This window comes from Hylobates moloch, unplaced genomic scaffold (assembly GCF_009828535.3).
Source record: "Hylobates moloch isolate HMO894 unplaced genomic scaffold, HMol_V3 SCAFFOLD_3, whole genome shotgun sequence".
In the NCBI taxonomy this organism is placed as follows: domain Eukaryota; kingdom Metazoa; phylum Chordata; class Mammalia; order Primates; family Hylobatidae; genus Hylobates; species Hylobates moloch.
The window spans coordinates 90,494,439-90,510,940 of NW_026652278.1; the positions used below are offsets into that span (position 1 = coordinate 90,494,439).

At 38.2% G+C, this 16,502-nt stretch overlaps 1 protein-coding gene across 13 annotated transcripts in view; it reads right to left on the reverse strand.

Moving 5' to 3' along the window:
- Positions 1–16,502, reverse strand: part of CREM (cAMP responsive element modulator) — a 102,394-nt gene that overhangs the window by 28,882 nt on the left and 57,010 nt on the right. For 10 of the 13 annotated variants that reach the window (XM_032143369.2, XM_032143353.2, XM_032143583.2 and 7 more), the window contains 2 exons: positions 7,542–7,639; positions 7,252–7,394 (listed from right to left, as the gene is read on the reverse strand). The exons of 2 other annotated variants lie outside the window; for them this stretch is intronic. In XM_032143369.2, coding sequence (XP_031999260.1) covers positions 7,252–7,394; positions 7,542–7,639 — 241 coding nt within the window. Of the gene's footprint in view, positions 1–7,251; positions 7,395–7,541; positions 7,640–10,802; positions 10,916–16,502 lie in introns of those variants that run through there. One more of the 13 variants, XM_058436548.1, reaches the window with a different exon arrangement.

Consider the following 16,502-nt stretch of genomic DNA (forward strand, 5'->3'; position numbering starts at 1 on the left):
TTGCCATTTTAGCTATGTCAGGAGAATCCTGAAATATAAAATGTCAAGTTGGAAAAGTCCTTAAAAAGTAACTGTTACTAAAAGGATTTGTGCTGCAATATTTACCTCTACCAAGTGTCTCAAATAACTACAGCTAATGGCAACAAATAGGAGGTAGATTTCCTTTAAATACTGAGATCTGCCAGTCATGTTTAAAAGTTAACATATTAATTGACTTGAAGCTTCCAAAGAATAACTGATCAAATGTTTTGTTTCAAAATTTCACTCTAATAGACAAGTATTATTTAAAATATCTGAAAGGTCTGTATATTTTAACATAAAGATTCCAACTGCATGCTTTAAATAGTAGATATTAAATGGTACCAGAGGCTATGCTTTTTAAAAAATCACATATAAACTAGCTAACTAGGCTTTACAATGAAGATTTTAAAAACACATCACCAGAATAACATGACATCTATACATCAATGTAAATACCTTACAGTAGCATAACAGTAGTGTTTAAAATACACTCTGAATATTTCCAAGTCATTTCCAAACGTTTTTAATGGCATCTAGGCAAAAAAGCACTTAGGCGATAACCTGATAGGACAAACCTATGAGAATTATGGAAAGAGTAACAACAACAAATTTTCACTTCTTTCACCTAAGGTGCCGGTGTCTACACAGGAAGACAGATTAACATTTTTAAAAAGATTTCCACACGCTGCGTTCTCTGTGTTTTATTTCACTGACAGGCCAGTGTGGCAGAAACTGAAGAGGCAGTTACAGAATGTCAACAGAGCTGAGGTTGAGACACCCTGATGTAACAGCACTTTATCTGGCTCATCTAGAGCAGTATTTTCTGTACACACTTTAAAAACAGGGTATTTTTAAACCATGGCTTTCCAAAGATTTCATGGGTCTCAGGATTCAGCCCTTACAGTAAAAGGGTTTGAGGGAGATCTAACTTCTTACAAGTATGAAAATGTCAAAAGACACTGCTTTCTTGGCCCCTTGTGGCTAGACATGAGTAAATTGTATATGTTTTCATATATTTGAATGTGTATTTTTCAGTTGATAATTCGTTTGATGTCACAGAAATAGTGCTTTAGAAAAGCAGCCTAACGTCAGGTAACCACAGTGTGTTAGAAGTACAAAGCCTAGGCCGGGCGCAGTGGCTCACATCTGTAATCCTAGCACCACTTTGGGAGGCCGAGGCGGGTGGATCACCTGAGGTCAGGAGTTCGAGACCAGCCTGACCAACATGGAGAAACCCCATCCCTACTAAAAATACAAGAAATTAGCCAGGCGTGGTGGTGCATGCCTGTAATCCCAGTTCCTCGGGAGGCTAAGGGAATAGAATCGCTTGAACCCGGGAGGCAAGGGTTGCGGTGAGCCGAGATTGCACCATTGTACTCCAGCCTGGACAAGAGCGAAACTCCGTCTCAAAAAAAAGAAGTACAAAGCCTAGAACAGAGCAGCCACTCAATAAACAGAATGAATGAATGAATGAATGAATGAATGGCTATCATTTCCTCATGACAGATGATATTACAAACAACTTAAGCCACCTGTGAATCTAGGAGAGGTAAATGAGGTATGGTTTCAAATTCCAATCATAGAACCTAGTTTTTCAACACCAATGAAATTATCAAGCTTTTAAATAACGATCAAGTCAATCTGAGGTGAGAGTAGCTGCCTCAGGGGTAAGAACCCCTAAATAGGTAGATAACAAAGATCTTTACTTTCTTTTTTCTCTTCTTTCTTTTTGCTTTACTCATTTCCTTTTTTCTTTTCAGTAATGTTTCCCCACAGTTCTGATCAAAAAACTTTGTTTTCACAATATGAACAGCTGACACATCAAGAATCTGTTTCTCATTTTATTTTCTGGGGAAGTCATTATATAATTAGATATGGAAAACAAAAGCTAAACAAACACACACATACCCCTCACACACTGGCTCTAGTGAGAAAACATTTCTACTGATTAAGTCAGGCACGTCAGCCTCATTTTCATTTTTATACCAAAGGTGCTCTTGACTTCGTTGTTATCAAATGACAGAGGACCTTCCCATTGAAAATGTTCTCTCTCATCTGACAATAAACAAGATTTCCCAATGCCTCAAGATCCTGGAAATAGGTTTCATGTGGTCCTGTTTGTATTCAGAGATTTGAGGAGAAATCTTTTAGGTTTCAAAATATTCAAGGATAGCATAACATGTGCTTTCAATAAACATAAATCAAGATAGAAAAAATAAGATGAAATTAACTGAATGAATTTAGACACATCTTCTATTTTAGCTACTTATTTAAGAGATGGGATCTTGCTGTGTTGCCCAGGCTGGTCTTAAACTGCTAGGCTCAAGCAATCCTTCTGCCTCAGCCTTCTGAGTAGCTGGGACTACAGGCACAAACCACCAAGCCTGGCGATGTTATATACTTCTTATTTATTTATTTATTTATTTTAAGATGGAGTTTCACTCTTCTCGCCCAGGCTGAAGTGCAATCGTGTGATCTCAGCTCACTGCAACCTCCACCTGCTGGGTTCAAGCGATTCTCCTGCCTCAGCCTCCAAAGTAGCTGGGATTACAAGTGTGCGCCACCACACCCGGCTAATTTTGTATTTTTAGTAGAGATGGAGTTTCACCATGTTGGCCAGGCTGGTCTCGAATGCCTGACCTCAGGTGATCTGCCCGCCTCGGCCTCCCAAAGTGCTGGGATTACAGGCGTGAACCATCAGGCCCGGCCCATGTTATATACTTCTAATCCTAAATTTATACACATGGGCTAATTAAAATATATATACACGTAAATGTTTATATTTAAAACCACTCTTGTTCCAAATTGCAATAGAAAGATTCATAAATGCAATCTCACTGCATTAACTTTAAAAACAGCAGCAAAAAGACCTTTGTTCCAATGAATTCTCAGGTTTAAATTCAGAGTGACCATAAGAGAGTACCTATGAGTACCTGTACCTTAAAAGCCAAGAGGTGCATATAGCAGAAGGAAGACTAAATCATGCTATAACAAGAATAGCAACACCGAAGTTTAAAAGCCAGAGTTACATTAAGTAGTGCCTTAAAAAATTTTGAAACAGTTGCCTTAGAGAAATGTAAACAACGTCACTATTAAGAACTGCAACAGGGTTAACTTTCGAATGTGTAAGCCTATCATGTTCTAATTCCCTTTATGAAGAAGTTGAATTGGTGCTTATTTGTGAGCCTCCTGAGAATTCTGAATTCTTATAAGCAGTCCCCAAAGTTCACATTTTTCTTTTCATAATGGTGCAGTTTAGATCGACCCACTTACCTTTCGTGTATAAGAATTCCAGAAAGACGAGTTAATACTCTAATAAGATTCCTCGTAAAATACAGTAGGCACAAGCAGAGACAAGGGCCATTTATGGGGAAAAAAAACTGAAGTCTTGGGTGATAGTCTTTATGGTACAGGAAGAGGTTGGGTATAGTAGGATGGAGGATTTAAGTAACTTTTGTTTCAAGAGAAAATTTAATGAATTAGGAAGCTTCAAACATTTTAATTTCCTCGGTTGCTTTTACAAATTCACTCATTTACTGCATATCTTAACTGTCTTATGCAGCAAGTAACATTCTTTGTTAATTCTAAAGCTCTCTCCTGCCCTCTCTCAGGTATATGCTCCTGAGATAAAAGACTTTCTTCGACCAGCTCAACTGTTATGCAACACATCTATCACTAAGATCTGTACTTCCAGTGAGGATTCTGCAGGTACAGCTCACTTACTTGGTGTTGTAATAATGGATCCCTGTCTATTTTATGCTCTTTTTCCTATTCCCCAGGGAGTAGCCTATTCCAACTTTCACTTTTTAGTTTTTGTGATAATAGTAAGTCAATATAATAAGGCCAACTTCTGCCAAATATCTTTCAACTATTAAAAATGTAACTGCTTGTATATGGGAAAACTTGAATATACTTTATTTCTTCAACTTTGGTACACATTTAGTTCTTTTAAACACCAGCTAACTCATTATTCCAAATTAAAAATAACTAATAAAATACTAATCTTGGAAAAAAAGAAATAAAAGCAAAGTTTGGGAGAAAGCCATCCATGGATAAAAGCTGAAGAATTAAACCTAAAAAAATTTTTTATAATAAAAGGTTATGAAAGAGCATTAGAAAAACATTTACAGCTGAAAGGGAAGGAAAAAAAATAGGAAAATCTCCACAAATTCTAGTAAAATAAGTTCCTCTATTCAAAAACCAAAGGATACTGGCAATTGTTTCCATTTCTAGACATTCTGCTACAACACTAAGCATTAATATCTGCTAAGTTAGTTCTATAAGAAATAAGATGAATAAAAATGGATGTTGTGTAAGTATATGTTTACCCTCCAGTTAAAGTAAACATCTTCTAAAAAGTTTGAATGTTGTTAGTATTCACTTCTCAAAGAATTATCTACATATATTTCACTAAATGTCCCCAAAATGCATTTTTAACAAAAGAAATTCACATTGTGTGAACAAATGGAAATTTTTACCTGCACACTGTACATACAGAACTATAACTTCTCATCAGAATAATTTCTAGGATCATACTGTATAGGCTCAAATTAAGAAACCAAAGTAAGAAATAGTCCATGACCTCTTACGTGGCAAATAGACAGATGTGTCTTTTTTGTTTGTTGTTTTGAGACAGAGTCTCACTCCACTGCCCAGGATGGACAGTGCAGTGGTGCAATCACAACTCACTGTAGCCTCAAACTCCTGGGCTCAGGCAATCCTCCCACCTCGGCCTCCTGAGTAGCTGGGATGAGTGCATACCACCACGCCCTGCTAATTTTAAAAATTCTTTTGTAGAGACAAGGTCTCACTCTATTGCCCAGACTAGTCTCAAACTCCTGGCCTCAAGCAACCCTCATGCCTAGACCTCCCAAAGTGCTGGGATTACAGGTGGGAGCCATCACACCTGGCCTAAGATTTAATTTCTAAAGATGCAGTTTTCTAGTTTTCAACCAGAATTCCTGACTCTGCTCCTCTCATCCCCCTACAGACACACAGAGTGAGGTTTAAGGCCAGCCCCTTGCTGTGAGCAGGCATCAAAGACACAGGGAATGAAGCCATTGGGGCTGGCTGGAGGGAAAGTTCAATGAACATGAATTAGACAATGGTACACCTAACTTAATTTCTCTGTTTCATGCCAACAGTAGCATGTCTTTTTCTTTTTCCCCCTACTTTTACCCGTTATCTCCTTTGTCTTCACAGGAACCCCAGAGTTTGGTAATTTAGTATTATTCCCACTTCAAAGACTAAAACCTGAGATGTGAATTTAATAAAGCTTCTTGCTCTGATCATTGAGTTTGCAAATGGCACAAAGATGGTTCCTTCCCCACATCCTCTCCAGCTTCAACCCCATACATTTTCACAATTTCAAATTTTCAGCTAATAATCTAGACAAGTTAACCCTACAGCATCTGCTTCCCTATCAACTTGTAAAGGAATCACTGCTTCTATCAGAAGTCCTAAGTAGCATTAGGATATGCCAGAGAAATGTTACGATGACAGCATCTTAGTGGTTCCCAACACTTTGCGAAGTCTTAGCGTCATTTCAGCAGTCACTTCCAACCTTTTCCCTGTCATTACACAAACCGAACATGATATGTGTACAGCCCACCCCACGGATGGAGCTGCTCAAGGCCAGGGCTGACCAGCCAGGAGGCGCCAGCAGCTCCTGCCCAGCCCCTCTGGCGACGGAGGGACGAGGCATTCAGCACTCTCATAACCTGCGTGCTGTGCTGTAGAGGCTCATCAGCTGGCATATTCAGTTTTACAGTTCTAAAACCCACCAGAGATTCCCAGTGTGCCAGACAAAAGAGCATGTAAACGAGAGAAGTAATAAAAAAGTGACAATGTAAGCCTCAAGGTCTATTTCTTATGGATGGTGGGGAGTTTTCTTTTCCTAACACTGACTTTGGACAAGTCTACTGGGTGCCCTGTCAAACATGTGAATACACTACACCCCGGATCTGCTAGGTATCATGGTAGGAGTTCCCCTCAATTACCAATGAGAATGTATTTAATAGTTTACTACTGCAAATCTACCACTGCTACAAGAAAAACTCTAAAAAGCTCCACAAAAATAATGACTATATAAAGTCTTCTCATACATTAAAGACTATAGCCTGTTTTAGTAGCCAGGACTTAAATTAAGACTTGAGTTTTTTTTTTTTTTTTGGTATTGCTACTTTTTAAAAGAAAAACAAAGAATATATCTAAAATCTTAATACCTTATTTGGATAACCACATTATTTAATATCACATATATTCCAGTACCTAAGTAGCTCTTTTTAAAGTCAGAAAACTAAAATCATGAATCTCTTCAACAACATGACTGCTGTCAATATATTCGGTCAATTACTTTGAGGGCCTAGGGTAGCAGAGTTTACAAAACTCACTTTACTTCATATTATAATTACATGGGAAATTGATTTAGACAATTTCCATGGACAATTTATACTTCAGAAAGGACAAGAATATCACATTATTCCAGTACCTAAGGGGCTAGCTTAGGATATGTGATATCCCTATCCTTTCTCCTTTTTCTTTTCTTTCTAGCTCTTGTTTTTTACATATCAAACATTCTTCTTTCGGGAAAAAAAACTAGTGCTTTAATCAGAGCAAAAAGCACAGAATTAACAGTCCATTAAAATGCACAAGTCTGAATGTGAATGTATCTGTTTATTTAGAGCTTTCAGTGTGTAAAATTTCAAATAAAATTATCTATCCAATTGCTACAGTTTAAAAAATTAAATCAATTTTCCATTCTCTTTAGGAAAAACTGTAGCACAAATTAACAGAGTAGAGAGTAGTGAAACATTGAAAACATACTTTAGAAAACTCTTAGATTAGTAAGTATAGTATGTAATTGTGGGTAACAAAAGCCAACAAGAATGAAATACAGACATTTATGTTTGCATGCATCATAAAGACAACAAAAACAATGTTTTACTAGAGATTAATATAAACATGTAAATAGGAAAAATTCTCCCTTTATTTTTACCCCAAAATTTTCTTCTATATTCAGCAGTCAAAATTTTTACTTCTCAAAATTATATGACAGCTGTCAATACAAATATCTCACTTTTTAACATATACTTTCATTCTATGATACAGTTTAGGTATTAATGATGCATTTTAAAATGGAACAATTTAATGCCAAAACCTGAGTTGCTTCAATATAACTGAGAAGACTTAAAGCTAGCACTGTATCATATCGAATTGCAGCATACATACTGTATTGCCCCGTGCTAGTCTGATATATGCTAGTTGGTACTGCCATGGTAGCAACGTTAGGTGGTGTTCCTTCTTCCTCTGATCTTTCTTCTTCAATCTTGGGAACACCAGGCACATCAGAGGACAGTTCGTTCAGTATTTTCCTAAAACACAATTTAACAATGTAAGTCACTAAGATACATGAATGAGTCTTAAAACAGAAAAGCTATAAAGGAAGAATTGATTTGATGTATAATTATTCTACCATTTTGGAAAAAGTATCTTTACATTAAGAAACTTGGTTAACTTACCTATAAGAGGGTCTTCGTGAAAGGATTTCTCTACGCTTATGAGAATCAATTACACCTTCTGATTCGGCAGATTCATCTGTCTCTGCAATTGTTGCTACCTATAATACAAGATTTTCCAAAATGTATCATAAAATATATGCTCTTTTCCCTCCTTCAAAAAACTGCAGCTAAGAGTCTGCATGTGCAGCACTGAGCCAGGCGCTGTGGAAGCAACTGAGCAATAGAACACAGTGAATCTGCACTAAAGGAGTCTGGCTCAAGAAAGGAAGCGCAGACACAAACATTTCAGTTATAAAACAAATGGGTGTGGAAAGGAATGATACAGGTACTCTATACTACAGAAATACTAGGGAAAGAGTGGTTGGGATGTCAAATGAGGCATTGCAGGAAAGAACAAAATGTAAAATACCCAAGACCTAAGCTCCTCAACCTGAAAGTGCTCCTACGGATCCAGGAGGGAGCCAGTGAGGGGCCAACGCAGAAGAGAGCTCCGGGATCACACTGCTCTCCGCACACTCTCACAGCTGGCACTGGCGTGAGCTGGGTCTTCACATTAGCCATCAGATAGGCCCAAGACAGAATATTTAAGTAGATAAGCAAGGCAGTAAGCAAGCCTGGGTAAAATCAGGATTTCTATTACAAGCAGTAAGTTAGGGCTTGGTGGCGGTGAGTCTTGAAGATCCAAATAAAGAATTTCTCCTTAAGAGAAAGATCAGAGTTTTAAGCATGATTGCATTTTTCAAGTCAGGTAATAATACAGTGATATGATTATTAAAGAAGTCAGAAAACTAAAATAATCTCTTCAACAACATGACTGCTTTCGATATATTCAATCAATTATTAATACTTTGAGGGCCTAGGGTAGCAGAGTTTACAAAACTCACTTCATATTGTAATTACATGGGAAATTGATTTGGACAAAATCAAAAGAGCTTATTAAAATATCAACAATGCAAGCAAGAATATATACTTTCCAAAGTACACAGAGGTGTATATTCACCTCCACATATGACTCTGTGTCTTTGCTCATGAACACCCCACACATAAGCACACACACCCAATCAACAGAACTGACTGAAAAAAATGTTGTTGGCTCAGATAATCATATATCACCACCAAATATTAAATATTTATCATTTTATACCGGGCTGTCACACATCCATCATAGAATCGTAACAACTCCCTTAGGTGAGGTAGGCTATTAATTTATCTATTTTAGAAAGGTGAAAATTAAAGTTCATGCAGAGAGATTAAGTGGCTTGACCATGATCCAACACGTAAGTATTCTAGGACAAGATCCACTGGTACCTCTTTCTACAAGGACAATTAAATCATTCACTTAACAAAATCCAAACAAAGTCTACTGAATATAAGAGAATACTTTCTTTCAGCTGGGTGCTGTGGCTCACATCTGTAATCCCAGGACTTTGGAAGACTGAGGCAAGAGAATCACTTGAGGCCAGGGCCTCAACACCAACCTGGGTAACATACTGAGAATTCTGTCTCTATTAAATAATAAATAATAATAATAGACAATACTTTCTTCCAATACCAGCCAGGTTAAAACTAAGTAGAAATATGTGGACCCCAATAAAAGTCATAAAACAAAGAAGAGGTTGGAAAGACTTTCTTGTTTTATAATTAGTGTCAGAAAGAGTTAGAAACTCTTGGAATCAGGGACCATCACAGGAAAAAACAGATAATGATGAGAATTATTCTTACACTTCTGGGCAACACAGGAGAAGATACCCATGCCATAAAGATAATCAAGCTTTTAATGTATGTGAATTTGTCACATCAGATATCTTGTCGCCACTCTCATCATTCTACTATGATAAACTACTTGAACATGCAGGAAAAGGACTACACTATGTATACATGTCTCCATTTTCCTCACAGATTTTTTTTTGTCATCAATTAGGTTCAAATAATTGCAGCATTTAAAGGATAATAACTGACCTTAAAAAGGAACAAAAATAAATTCAGTAATTAAGATGTATACTTTAAAAAATGCATACTTAATAACTATTGATGGAAAAAATGTTTTAACTTCAAGAAATGTTAAGGGTAAAATACAGCTCTGGATCACAACCACAATAATAATCATATCTACAAAAGCCAAGGTTTAATCGAGAGGGATACATCAATAATATCATCTTCCTAAGAATTATGTATACCGAATTTAAAATAAATTTGTATCTACCTATTAAGGTGATTATAAATTTATATCTACCTACTAAGGTGATTATTCATGAAAACAGCATCAGCACTGGCTGGGCACGGTGGCTCACGCCTGTAATCCCAGCACTTTGGGAAGCCGAGATGGGCGGATCACGAGGTCAGGAGATCGAGACCATCCTGGCTAACACGGTGAAACCCCGTCTCTACTAAAAATACAAAAAAAATTAGCCACGCATAGTGGCGGGTGCTTGTAGTCCCAGCTACTCGGGAGGCTGAGGCAGGAGAATGGCGTGAACCCGGGAGGCGGGGCTTGCAGTGGCCCGAGATCATGCCACTGCCCTCCAGCCTGGGCGACAAAGTGACTCCGTCTCAAAAAAAAAAAAAAAAAAAAGGAAAACAGCATCAGCACCAGAATCTTTATATTACTGTGTTTATCAGACATCTTCTCTGAAGCACCCTCAAAATATTTTTCAGAACCCTTGGGGAGCATTGCTAAATAAATCTGAGTTTGAACACAGAACAATGTGAAGAAGACATGAACTGCTCATCTGCAATTACTCAGTCCCCAAATGAAGAGCTGACAACAAAGCTGCAGCTCTGAAGTGAAACCTACGTACCTAGCAGGACACATTGCACCTTACACAAGGAAAAGAGATTCCTCCAAATATCTAATAAAAAGATTTGCACATAAGCACTTCATAAAGAAAAATGATAAACGAATTAGTGAAAGAGGAAAAAAATGGCTCGAGAAAGTCAAAGACAAAACCATCCAGGAAGGAAGCTAACCTGAACAGTGTGTATTTGTGGTGACTGAATAACCAATGGCTGTGGCGTCTGAATTACTCCCTGGACATGTATAGTTTGGCCCGAAGGTAACTGCACTAGAGTTACAGCTAGGGAGCCTCTTCCTGTGCCTGATCCAGCCACAGAAACCTGCCAAAATGATCACCAATGAGGATTAAAGCTGGATCTTTGTTGTTATTGTTTTTGCTATTTTTAAGTAATACCACTCACTAATATGGCTGGCCTACTTCTCTTTTTCCTGCTGCTGAGAAATGACAAACCATCTAGGATACTTACCATCAGGAGGTGGCTACTGTCCTGGAACAGTCATTTTCTGATCTGACAGATATTAAGGAACACATGCTCCTTATAGCTTTTGGTGCCCATACTTCGGTGGCTAAGAATGTTCCAAGCACAAAGTTCCAAAGCAGTTAAACTACCTCACTACGACCTCACGCGTACTAACAGTGAAGCCTTTCTTAGGCCAGAGTATAAACTACCCTCTCTAACTTCTTCAGAGAAATTGGAGATAGAAGTTAAATATGGTTCTTTTTTTTGTTGTTGTTGTTTTTATTTTGAGACGGAGTCTCGCTCTGTCGCCCAGGCTGGAGTGCAGTGGCGTGATCTTGGCTCCCTGCAAGCTCCACCTCCCGGGTTCACGCCATTCTCCTGCCTCAGCCTCCTGAGTAGCTGGGACTACAGGCACCCGCCACCACGCCCAGCTAATTTTTTGTATTTTTAGTAGAGACGGGGTTTCACCATGTTAGCCAGGATGGTCTCGATTTCCTGACCTTTTGATCTGCCCGCCTTGGCCTCCCAAAGTGCTGGGATTACAGGCGTGAGCCACCACACCCGGCCAGTGAATTATTTTTATTAAATGTGTGACATATGATATTCTAGTGTTACTCTGGATGTGAGCTGATGCTTTGTCTCTAGACTGATAAAAATCACAGTCACTGCTATGCCCTCATAATAACTAAAAAGGCATAGGCCAAAGAAATTCCAGGACCTTTCAAGCCCCTGGTGTCTCTGACCCAGAGAAAGCTCATGCCTTGAAGGCTGGTGAGGCCTCTGGACACTTTTCCTCTCCCTAGCTAAAGCATCCAGAGAGGCCAGAACTATCACTTAACTTTGGGCAGAGATCAGCACAACAGCCATCTCCTCACTACTTCCCTGAGTTCCTTCAACAGAGATCTCTACCAGAAAAACACGATACTAACCACTCCTCTGGACTCAAAACCTGCCAGGTTTTCTAATTAGTAAACAACTCTGTCCTATAGGCTAGCATAATTGCAGAAACTTTGCCTCATTTTACTAAGATTCACTCTTCATTATGACTTACTCAAGAGTCAAAGACCTTGGAAATAAGTCACCAGTGTCTATCATGAGCGGTAGTAGAACCACAGCATTTAAAACAATTTTTCCAAGGAAGACTTTGTGTGTGACTTCACTTTGAAGAACACCAATGATTTCCAACTTATATTAATATCTGAAAAGAATTATTAAAAACTGGGTTTATAACAAATAACTAAGATTTATTTATTTATTTATTTATTTATTTTTTTTTATAACTAAGATTTATTTACATCATCATTCCCTTGGAAAATAAACTTCTCTGGCAATCCAAAAGTTAAAACATGTTTTATCCGTGTAAGAGAACCTAGGTGTTGAGCATTGTACTAGGTGCACTATTAGAAAATAGAATTAATAAAACTAGCACCTAAGAAACAATGGCACACCAAATAGTATAGAACAAATTGCTCCATTTTAGAGGCCGTGAATATCACAGGAGTACAGAATAGAAAGATCAGTATGGGCCCAAACAGTAAGTAAGTGAGGGCTTTGTGTAGATGCCAGAGCCTGAGTGAAGGCTTGATCTAAACCTAGATAACAATTGGACAGATAGTGTGAAACCAGGACAGAGGGAACCAATATGTAGCCTACAGGGAAAATTCAGCTCACCTACCCCCAGAGTATTATCATCCAGTTTAGATTCCAGGGAAAAGAAAGACATCATCCCATTATGGAACCAGTAGATTTAACAACTACAAGTTTTAAAACATTGGATTTATTCTACAAATGTTTATGGCACAAAAGGCAACTCTCTATGAATTATAAAAAGGCAACCACCTCTATGGTGACTAACTCTCAAAAGCTAACTCTTTCTCCTCACAACTAATTCTCAAATATTTTAGTCTCAGGGCATCTTTACACTCTTAAAAATTACTGATGACCTCAAAGAACTTTTGTTTCTGTGATTTATACTCAGTAGAGGGCTGGTAAACACTTAACTAGATCTTAAGAAGGAGGAACACTGACTTGTAGCATTTGCTTACTTCTGTGATGTAAATACTCCTACTATGCCTGATTTCAAGCTGCCAATGGATGACGTTGAACACAAAGCCAGATAAAGATTATACAATTGGCTTTCACTGGTACAAGCCAGCTGTGCACACCACTGGTTATATCTGTTGATATTTAACATATTGGAAATTAAAACAGAAATTTTAAAAATAGTAACTTATTTTAAAATAATAAATATGTGCTACCATAAATAACATTTTATGAAAAATGATTACATTTTCAAAAAAATGAGAAGAGTAGTACTGTTGTACATTTTTACAAATTACTTTAATGTCAGGTTTAACTGAAGACAGCCAGATTCTCGTATCTACTTCTACACTGAATCTGTTGCAATATGTTGCTTTAGTTGGTATGTGAAGAAAATCTGGGCCTCACAAAGACTCGTGTTAGAAAAAGGGAGGAATATTATAATAGCTTCTGTAGAAAATCATGGATATTCTTCATTGATACACTAAAACTTGACAACTGGTTGTCTCTTAAGGGTTAATTGCAACATACAATCTGAGACTGTATCAGTTACATTAAAATCCATTGATCTGTCTTGTAGTTTGGATGAATCTTTTACCCACGTAAGATTTTGTAACATCCTGAAGTATTCATTTGGAAAATACTGGCTCACTGAGTTCAGGAGATCTTCCAAACGTGGACACATTTCATGACACAGTATTATAAATCACATTTCATTAAAGTATATAACCAGTTTGATCAGAAAACTATGAATATTGTCAAGCTCACAATGGCAGATGCAGATTTTCCAAAATTCAAAGTTTTGGCTTAAAAGCTTGTGACAATAAACACCATGAGTTGTTTTCCTTGAACTGACAAGCTCACTTCATTTGTTTTTGAGGAAATGTCTTCAAGTTTGAATAGCCATCATTTGGCAATTAGTCATTCTTTTGAAGAAAATTATGTTCTGTGGAAAAACGGGCAGCTAATTCATCTTGGCACTCAAATAACACACGTGCTTTTCCTCAAGAACACCATGGGTCTTCAGGATGCAGCAGGGGGGGCTTTCTGCAGCTGTCCCACTTCAGGACACAGAATATCAAAACAGCATGTACTCAGAGTCAAGATTTAATGCAATGGTAATTTTTACTGCTTCATCAAAGATATTCTTAAGTAAAACTGACTTTAAAAAAAACTGCAAGTGGATGGCAGTGAAGAATACAGTTAATACTAATACAGTTTGTGTCACTGACTTGTTAAGGCACCCAACAATTTACCACTTCCCCACCACCACTATTTTTGCACCATCAGTGCGGATATCAAAACAGAGAAAAAGAAAAAGAACATCTTAGCATTACTGTAAAAATGGTTTTGACCTAGCAAGCCTCATGAAAGTGTCTCAGAGTCACCCCCAGGGTTCTGCACACCACACTTTGAAAACAGCTATTCCACACTAATCTAGCCCCCACACCCTGGCTTTCAGCTTAAAGAACTGCTCAGACAGGCTGAGATTTCAGCTCCAATAGAGCAGCAGAGACAAAATAAACATATCCAGTAACCCTGACAGAGCCCATATGTCAGAGATCGGCAAAATAGAAATTATGCTTTATAACTACATAAAACAAAAGAAAACAAAGGAAAAAAAATTAACACAAAGAGAAGACTTCACTGACCAGTTTCTATCCCATCAGCTCAGGAAATTGGGACATGATCTTTACTGCCAAATTCCAGACTGAGCTCTCTGGAGGACACAGTGCTCCACCACCACTTCTCCACCCACCACCTTGTGTAGGGACAATCCACAGGTAAGTAAGGAGGGTAGAGTGACTTGATTTTCCTCTCTGTTCCTTTCCTTTTTAAAAAATGCAGTCACATAGCTGGGTGGTGGAAATTTCTGAAGATATTACATTTTCTCAAATCAAAATAATTTTCTTTTTAGAATTAAGGAGCTCCCAAAGCTTGTCAGATCCCAGTGCCTCTCAATGTTTTACTCTTTTTTCCAAATACATAGAATAAAGTATCTGAAGACAATGAACTTGAAACTATAGCGGGGGAAACCCAGGGGTCCTACAAGTATTCTCACAACCTAGACCTGTGGGTTGAGATGGCAGGTGATGTCCACTTTCATTTTTTGTGGGGAAATGCCCAGCTTCAAAGAAATCAGATTATTCTGGAGAACAGAAAAACAATTCAACAAAGATTCATGGGCATCTGATAGGCATAAATCATCCTTTACATTGCTTTAATCATCTTTCAAGTACAATTCTCAGAATTTTAATTAAACAATAGCTCTATCAAAAATGGCTAAGTCCTCATGACTGTAATCCCAGCACTTCAGGAGGCCAAGGCAGGTGGATCACCTGAGGTCAGGAGTTCAAGACCAGCCTGGCCAATATGGTGAAACCCCCCTTTACTAAAAATACAAAAATTAGCCAGGTGTGGTTGTGCGCACCTGTAATCCCAGCTACTCAGAAGGCTGAGGCATGAGAATTTCTTGAACCCAGGAGGTGGAGGTCGCAGTGAGCTGAGATCATGCCACTGCACTCCAGCCTGGATGACAGGGCAAGACTGTCTCAACAAAAAAAAGGCTTGGTCAAGAATACCTGCTGCAGAAAAAGAACTTAAAGAACTTGTACCCACTAACATAAACCATATCCTTACAATTCTGGAGATGGGTTATACAGATTCTGTAACTACAAGGAAACTTCTGTATGTCCAAACTCTAGGCGGGCCAAAAGCTCATAAGACAATTTTTTCATTAAAATGCTAAAATAAAGGCTGAGAACCTGCACAAATGACGCATCTGGAGGTAGAATTCAAATGTCTCCTTTTAAAAAAGAAAATCCTTAGATCTGGAGAACTATCATTCTACATTCTCACTGGTTTGGCCAAAACTTATAAGCAAGAGCGTCAAGCTTATAATTATACTGGTAGAGTTAATAGGTTAAACTCCAATAAAGAAGAAAAGACAGAAGAATCAAATAGACGCAATAAAACATGATAAAGGGGATATCACCACCGATCCCACAGAAATACAAACTACCATCAGAGAATACTATAAACACCTCTACGCAAATAAACTAGAAAATCTAGAAGAAATGGATAAATTCGACACATATACCCTCCCAAGACTAAACCAGGAAGAAGTTGAATCCCTCAATAGACCAATAACAGACTCTGAAATTGAGGCAATAATTAATAGCCTACCAACCAAAAAAAGTCCAGGACCAGATGGATTCACAGTTGAATTCTACCAGAGGTACACAGAGGAGCTGGTACCATTCCTTCTGAAACTATTCCAATCAATAGAAAAACAGGGAATCCTCCCTAACTCATTTTATGAGGCCAGCATCATCCCGATACCAAAGCCTGGCAGAGACACAACAAAAAAAGAGAATTTTAGAACAATATCCCTGATGATCATCGATGCAAAAATCCTCAGTAAAATACTGGCAAACCAAATCCAGCAGCACATCAAAAAGCTTATCCGGCCGGGCACGGTGGCTCACGCCTGTAATCCCAGCACTTTGGGAGCCTGAGGCAGGCGGATCACGAGTTCAGGAGATCAAGACCATCCTGGCTAACATGGTGAAACCCTGTTTCTACTAAAAAATACAAAAAAAATTAGCCGGGTGTGGTGGGCGCCTGTAGTCCCAGCTACTAGGGAGGCTGAAGCAGGAGAATGGT